The 7,577-nt window shown below is 44.3% G+C and overlaps 2 protein-coding genes across 2 annotated transcripts; one reads left to right on the plus strand and one right to left on the minus strand.

The window, feature by feature from the left end:
- The first annotated feature begins 201 nt into the window (after positions 1-201).
- EMC6 (ER membrane protein complex subunit 6) lies at positions 202-1,235 on the plus strand. The gene has a single exon (XM_075672679.1). It carries the CDS (start codon positions 343-345, stop codon positions 694-696), a length of 354 nt encoding a protein of 117 aa, XP_075528794.1. The 5' UTR covers positions 202-342; the 3' UTR covers positions 697-1,235.
- A 692-nt stretch (positions 1,236-1,927) lies between these two features.
- Positions 1,928-6,860, minus strand: mago (mago, exon junction complex subunit). The gene is made up of 4 exons (XM_075672678.1): positions 6,644-6,860; positions 6,062-6,120; positions 4,640-4,750; positions 1,928-2,159 (listed from the first exon to the last, which is right to left on the minus strand). The coding sequence occupies exons 1-4, from the start codon at positions 6,732-6,734 to the stop codon at positions 1,977-1,979; spliced, it is 444 nt and encodes a 147-aa protein (XP_075528793.1). The 5' UTR covers positions 6,735-6,860; the 3' UTR covers positions 1,928-1,976.
- Positions 6,861-7,577: the final 717 nt, after the last annotated feature.

A 7,577-nucleotide genomic window follows, 5' to 3' on the forward strand; every position in this document is an offset into this window, starting at 1 on the left:
GCGTCGTTTCATTAAAAATAATGATTACACAGGCCGTGAAAACAAAATTATTTAATGTTTAATGTCATTTAATTTAGACGTGATACATGCTAGACGAAAATAGATGCAATGTTCCAGACTGGACGTCACGTCCCAGCTTGGGTTAAGCATCTCAAAGGCCATAATTCTGTCATAAGAAGAAAACTTCACGGAGAAACCAATGGGGGAGTTTTCTTCTACTATACTTCCATAAATGAAGACTAAAAGCTCTCTAGCAGTGCTGTGTGTGCCTGTGTGCGAGAGTGTGAGGTGGAAGTGGAATCGCGGCGAGCCGATTCATTGCCTGAATATACAGCAAGCAGCATGGCGGAATACAGCCGAAAGGTTCGCTCGAAGAAGGAAAAATCAGGCGAGACGATCGCGTACAGCGAAGCTGCCATGCGGCACAACGGCGCCGTGCTCGAGTACTGCCGCACATCGCTTGCCGCATTGTCGGGTTGCACGGCGGGCATTTTGGGTCTGACGGGCCTCTGGGGTTTCCTTTTCTACTTCGCCACCGCGCTGGCGCTGTGGCTCATGCTGGTGCTCCGCACAATGAACACCTGGCACCGTTTCCTGCGCAGCCGTACTACATTCCTCACGACAGGGCTGTTCGGTGGCCTCTTCACCTACGTTCTCTTCTGGACTTTCTTCTACGGCATCGTTCACGTCTACTAACGAGTCTGTGCGGCCACCGGGAATGAACAGTGCTGCTCTTTGCAAAGTCGTGGATACCTGTCTCGACAGCAACTGCCTTTCCTTTAGCTTGTCTGGCGTGCCGGATGAGCATTTAGTTGCACAGCAGGCGCTGTGGAGATGCATCTAGGAGGCACTGGCGGGACGCTTTCACCACATGTTGAATGCACGGGTTGACGCTGCAGCGGCAAGCTACACACTATGTGACCCGTGTAAACGACCAATGCGCGATCATGCTAGCTCATTTGTTTAGCTGGCGTTGCGTGCTGCCCCCACTTTACGAGGCGGAGTGAGAAAGCTACAAACGGTCCTTTGAAGCGCCACTTCCCAACAGCTACCAGTTTTATTGTCATTTTTCTTCAAACATAGTCTGTTTACATGTGCTGCACCTTTATCAACATGTTAGTGTTGCAGTATTGCACGTGTGCGCTTTACCGAGATTGTTTGTTCTTGGTGTTGCTTAGCTGGTGTTTGTTTATACAAATTGCCCGGTGGATTGCATTAAAGATGTACGGCTTGTAGTGGTGGTCCATGTTACATTTTCTTTGTGGTAGTTGGTTATATCGAAGCATTTAGATCACATTTGAAATGCATAAAATGTTGCACCTCTGACACTATTGTTCCTGTGTTGCATGTACGTAAACAGGGCCAGCTGGAGTGCAATGTTTTGGCCTGTCTCTTTTGTGCAAGTGACAACACACATTATGTTACATCAGAAGGTTGCAAGCTGCAAGCAGAAAAGTTGGCTTTCAAGTACCATAAATCACATGCTTGTAAGCTGCAGGGTGATATGCTCTTAATGCAACTGCAGGAACATATTGCTCGCAAGTTCTGCATACATAGCTTGACTCACCAGAACAAGTGACAATGCATACATAAAAAAGCTACCTTGGTATTTACATCCTGTGGCAAAAAATATTAAAGCAAACATTTTAAACTGAACAATATTATAACTTTGCATGATAGATTGCATTGGCTCAAGCATGTTAAGGCAGGAATAATGTAGAAATGCTCCAATCTCGTTTAATTCCAAATCTGTCAGCCTTCCGTGATAGGCCAAAATGGCTCTGGAGATTATGGCCGTGTCTGTAGTACAATTGGGAGGACTGGCCACAGTTCGGGAGAGTTGGAAGGTATGTAGCTATATCCCCGTTTGTCATATCGAGGCTCGACCATATCGTTCAACCACATCAGAAAGGACGCTCGCGACAAATTTGCCAGTTGGCAGAGTAAGCACGCGTTTATTGTTGTGAGAGCCCCATTTAGATTGGTTTGATCTTGAAATGCAGGCCAATGAGGGAGAAGACGAGGCATTTGAGGTCCTGCACCAGGTAGTAAAAGCAGCGCAGGCCCTCGGGATCCTTGCTCTGGTTGACATCCACCAGCGAGCCGATCTTGGACGTTGTGAAGGACACGTGCTCATCGCCCATCACAATCTCCAGCTCCTGCAGAACCACAAAGAGAGGAGGGAAGGGGATGGAATACAGTTTGTGCACACATCACAACTGCAACATTAACCAATCAACGATTATGGAGGGCTTAGACTGTTCTTCAAGCTGTCTAGTTTCAAAACATTCCAATCTAAAATCATATGCTGACACTAAGCGTTGTTAATTCAAGACCGCTTAACTTGAGCGTGACCAAAGGCCCCGGTCGGCACCCATGCATTTCTATGGGCCAAGACTCGTTATTTCAATCCTGAAATCGATCCTTGCCAGACAATTCGAGCTTGATCAGTCGGCATGCAGATGCCTGATCCTTCATGCCCTTTCATGGCTGATAGTGAAAACAATCATGACCCAAAGGCTGCAGTGTCTGCCTTGGTGGCACCAGGGCACAGTGGATGTGCCAGAGACATGCATATTTCTTGCCGAAAAAAGACTATTTTCAGTCTGCTATCAGCAGAGTTTCAAGTACAATGGACGATTACTGCACTTGCTTAATTCTAACAGCAACACATACCATCTATTGCAAGAAAATACAGGATATGCAAAAATCTGCAAGTATGCTTTTCAACACACCTAGTTTACCTAACCACGATGGTTAAAATCATAAGGTGTAAACATATGGTCTGCTGACACCAATCCTGCTTGCCTTTCCTACCTCGGATTATCAAAGCTTTGAAAACATGTGTCTGGTTTAACAGCGCTACTAGTAGCTCGAATGTGACTCTTGGTCAGGACAAATTAGCTGTGTGAGAAAGCCTGCTTACAGAATTTTGCATAGCATCTATTGGTTCAAAAACTGCCCACACTTTGCATTCAGATACAAAACAGAAACAGTATGGTGGTGTTGCCAACACTCTATTTGTCAGAGTCGGCGTCGTTATAAAAGCTCATTCAAAAAAGGAGTTATTTTACGAACTAGGCTAGCAGCAACAGAGCCATCTTGCATGTTTTCGGCACATTGGTGTAATATGCCACATCAAGAACTGGCAAAGCAGCCAGTCTAGACGTGGGCTACCATCCCATTCGCAATGGTGGCAGAGTCATTAAAGAAATCCGAAGCATCAAATGCAGTCAAACGCACAGAGGACATGTGGCCCACAATGCTAAAGAGCTGTCTGAGAGTAAAGGTAATTCTGCAGGAAACTCCGCCACACTTTCTTACCTAAGCTCTCAACTGTTAAGAGCCTCCTCGCTGCTGCAGACACTCCACAGCCCTGCTGGACGTTTGCTCCCATGATGTCTCAATCTCAGTAAAACCCCTACCTAATGAGCCTATACTTCGTATAAGACATTGCGTGCAACGCTGTGGAGGCTAGAGAAACTTTTTGCAGTTCGCACTTAAAAATATTTCTATGTCCTTTACCGCAATTGTGCAAGACTGTTCATTGTATAGGCTCAGAATTGAATGAAAAATGTTTTAATCCTTAGATACAAACAAACTGTGATATACGGCCGCTAATGCGTTGTTTTAAATAAATTTACTTTTTTGTCGTTTTATTTGCAGCCGTTGTGGTAGCCTCATGTGAAAGCTTGCATGAGCATAGACGGAACGCGCAGTGAAGCATTGACGAAACAAGCGGAGTGACAAATTTTGGTGACCAAACTCCTTGCACAGCAGCCATGCATAGTCAATTAGTGGTGCAACAACCTGGGTCTATGTGCCATGACTTGCGGTGTATCTTCAGGTATATATATACTGGTGCCATTGGCAACCTGACTTCAGGGTTTCTGATGCATCGTTTAGGAGAATAGACTAACCTGTGAGCTGTGTAGTGTGAATGAGCATTGCATCCTCTACACACCGCTGCTTACTCTGTTGGACCTTGCACAAGCAAATGTTCATGATATAAAATCCAAAAGCTATGTAATGAATTCCTAAGTCCGTGTGAGAAGCGGCGCGAGCAGTAGCCACGGTTCAGGTAGGCTGGCTAGCCATGGAGCTGCGGGATCTCGGGAGCAGCCAATCGCATGGCCGCTCAAGTAGAGTGCGCCAGCGTATTTTTTTCTTGCGCTACCTGCGTGCGAGCCATCTTCTTCTTTGTCAGCTTTAGAAGCGATAGTTGCGCCGCTACACTCTTAATTAAAGACTTTTTTTTTTCAAGCGCAACTACAATAGTTCAATTATTTGTTATACGCCTTAACATCATTAGAACACTGAGCACATTATTAGAACATAATATGTAATTATTGTGGGAAATATAATGTAATGAAAGGGATGATGAGAGAATCTTTATGTTGTAAGTAGGGCTTATCAAAAGCCAATATGGACGATTACTCATGATGAGCTGAGGTCATCAAGATCCTGTAGAGGGTTAACAGCTACCCACCATAAAAAACAAATACAGACACTGGAAAACCAGTGCCCACAACTTTGTTTAACATGCCTTTACACTGTCCTCATTTTTTTTTTGCATCAATTAGTAACATAATAGCTAGGAACCAACTAGCCCAAACAAGAATTTTCGCAGATGACTTACCTGCCGTCCAATACGATCTGGGTGAGGCCAGAGCCCATCATCCTCACGCATGATTTCAGAGTCGTCAATGATGCGTTTCAGCTCTTCCATGACACACTTGTGAACGTAGGCCTGCATGTAAAGTGTACCCAAAGATCACCATCACTTCACTAGTCTCGGTTTCAAAGACTCACTTAAATCTTTCCAGCCAACTTAGAGGTTGGAAGTGGCTCACAGTGCTGCTTATGGTTTGGACAGTTTGGACGCTAATAACAATGAGGGTCTCTGGCAACTATAATGGTTCAGGTTTTCACACACTATTGAGGTTCTCACACAGCACTAACTATTGAATTGCACATTAATGAGACCATGAGGCAGGCTACTATGGTAGGTGACAAGCTACTGCTTCAGTGCAAGCTCTGCCTACAAAATCGCTGTGCATGTGCCCTTTGTATTTCCCTATTCTAAAACAAAGCTCCTTAGAGATGCTGATTCTGAACGTCCACGTCCAGTATGATGTATGACGGAAGTCATTTGAAGTTCTTGCCGTCACAATGTTGTACAGAGCAAAAAAGCCTCACAAGCTTGCTACCGTGGGCTGAATGCGTTCTAATGTGTACCATGTGTGTACCTAATAGAAGTGAGTGAATGTAACCATTAAGCAGGCCATTAAAAACCTGCACCCCCTGCAGCTCAACTTCTAGTGAACTTCTGTGAGCGGGGCAGTTTGTTGGAACAAGAACGACAAGGAAGAAGACGAGGGAGTCCGCATGCATCAGCCCATGTTCAACAATGGCTTGGAGACTGGCTGCAGGTTAAGCTTAATAAGTGTGTTCTTCTACATGTTGGAAGGCTTGATTTCCTATAAAGCCTGTGCACATAAAACCTTTCCTGGAAGCGAATCTGTATAACGAATCTCAGTTCTCTCATACTGTACCTTGCATTAACATTTACATGCAGATACAAGAAAAAAAAAAAGAAAACTAGATCGTAGGATAACACATGGTGTACAGTGAGCGCAAAGCTCTTTTTCTGCCTGATTAAGCTACCAAAAAGTAGACGATGTCACCACACACATTAACGCAAATAAAGCTTCACCAATAATGATTCGTGGTAACTAAAACGAGTTGCGTCCACATGCTCTTTTAGCAGAAATTTAACTATCGTGACAGATTCATGATAGGCATACAAACACACTGTCAGGATGTCCTGGCTCTCTGAGAAGATGTCAATCAGCAGCCCTTAAATCACGATATAGTCAAGCGTGCTAACAGTACCACTTTCGTAAGAAACAATACGGCGTATGCATTAGCAACGATTACGAAAGCTCGCTGTGTTTAACTTTGTGCTGGAATTTCGCTGTCACACGTAGACGTAAAAATGTACAGCGGCATGATACGCAAACGCAGGCTAAATAAACAGGATTTTTGCGTACAAACTTGCCTCTTTCCGGATCATGGTGTCGTTCTTGTAGTTGGAGTTGTTTGCGTACCGCAATTTGCCTAGAATGTAAACAATGAATTCAGTAAGAACAGAGAGTAGCGCTGGATGCAAAGTAGGGAAGCCGATCGCAATAAAATATTGTATATAACCTAATGATCGGCAGGAGTTGTTTACTTCATGACAGAGCCCAAGTTTCAGTGGAGCGGAATGAAAGCGTACGTCAAAAGTATAATTCTGCTTTTCCACGGAAGCTTCCAAAGAAGACAACGTGTCTTGAAGTTACGGTGTGGGCAGCTCCGCACCGACAGATGTGTGACGCTGAAAAGCATCAAACAATAACTAATACGCTGATCGAACGCTGTGGAGTCACCAAGTACCTGCTGATGACTTCGTGGTTGGTGAAATGGTCACGGAACTTCTATCACATGCGCGAATTCAAAAAACCACCAGGCAAAGTAATTAGCGCTACAGTATTTGGACAGTGACACAAAAATGTGATCTCTGCGCACATGGGTAGCAGAGAGCGTCGCCTCTAAGCCGCGGGCACGATGCTTTCATCGAGCATTACGAGCGGGTACGTACCATCTGGCCGAAACTCGAACTCAAGGAACTCGTGGCCGAATTTGCCCTTGTGACCGACGTAATAACGCAGGTAAAAGTCCGTGGATGTCATCTGAAGTTTTTGCCGTCACAACGTTCCACAGAGCAAAAAAGCCTCACAAACTTGCTACTGTGGGCTGAGTGCGTTCTAATGTGTACCCATGTGCATAACTACGAGCTCGCCAATCCACAAGCAAAGCTGCATCCAAAGACGTCCAAAGAGACAGCTTCTTTTCTGCGTAGTTGACGTTAACTCTACTTACCATGACGTATTTCCGGCGTTTAAAATTCCTTACCGCCGCTAGAGGCGCCCTCGTCGATGCTGGAGTCGCATTCCACATTGTAGTTTTAGTCACATCTGCACGGCTGCTACACCGTATAAAACGGCAACCACACCGCAAACCGCAACACCCATGGAAACACCGCTTTTAACCCTGCGCAGAACGAAAAAAAAAACCAATAAACGTACACCAATAAAATACACTAAACATGTCTATGAACAATGTGCAATTTCGTAACAAAAGAAATAGATAAATGGTTTAGTTCTTTGCCAGAAGAAAACGCCACAATCATCAAATACGTATTCTGAACCCTAAAGCAAGTACAACTTAAAAAAAAAGCTTGTTTATTAGAACCACAGAGTTTCTAAATAAATACCCTAGAGGGAAATGTGGCGCTAGTGTCTACGGGGGTTCTCATGAGCGTTGCCGCAACCAACATGGGAATGATGGGAACATGATTAGAACCAAGCAATTAGGTAACAATGAAAATCGATAAATAATTAATTTTTTACAGGATAGGTAGCGCTACAATCAACAATCTCGTATCTTAAACCCAAAAGCGACTTCAATTTACAAAACAAGTGCTACTAAACGTGTTTCTTAATAACACGCTATTTAGTAGCAAAAATTATTAA

The sequence above is a fragment of the Dermacentor variabilis genome, chromosome 10, assembly GCF_050947875.1.
Source record: "Dermacentor variabilis isolate Ectoservices chromosome 10, ASM5094787v1, whole genome shotgun sequence".
Lineage (NCBI taxonomy): Eukaryota > Metazoa > Arthropoda > Arachnida > Ixodida > Ixodidae > Dermacentor > Dermacentor variabilis.

Bases quoted from the DNA above. Each gene is read 5' to 3' on its own strand.
- EMC6 (XM_075672679.1), top strand. From the start codon at position 343: ATGGCGGAATACAGCCGAAAGGTTCGCTCGAAGAAGGAAAAATCAGGC.
- mago (XM_075672678.1), bottom strand. From the start codon at position 6,734: ATGACATCCACGGACTTTTACCTGCGTTATTACGTCGGTCACAAGGGC. The intron at 6,121-6,643 runs GTACGTACCCGC...TTTACATTCTAG, and splicing joins GTTCGAGTTTCGGCCAGATG to GCAAATTGCGGTACGCAAAC. The intron at 2,160-4,639 runs GTAAGTCATCTG...GTGGTTCTGCAG, and splicing joins CAGATCGTATTGGACGGCAG to GAGCTGGAGATTGTGATGGG.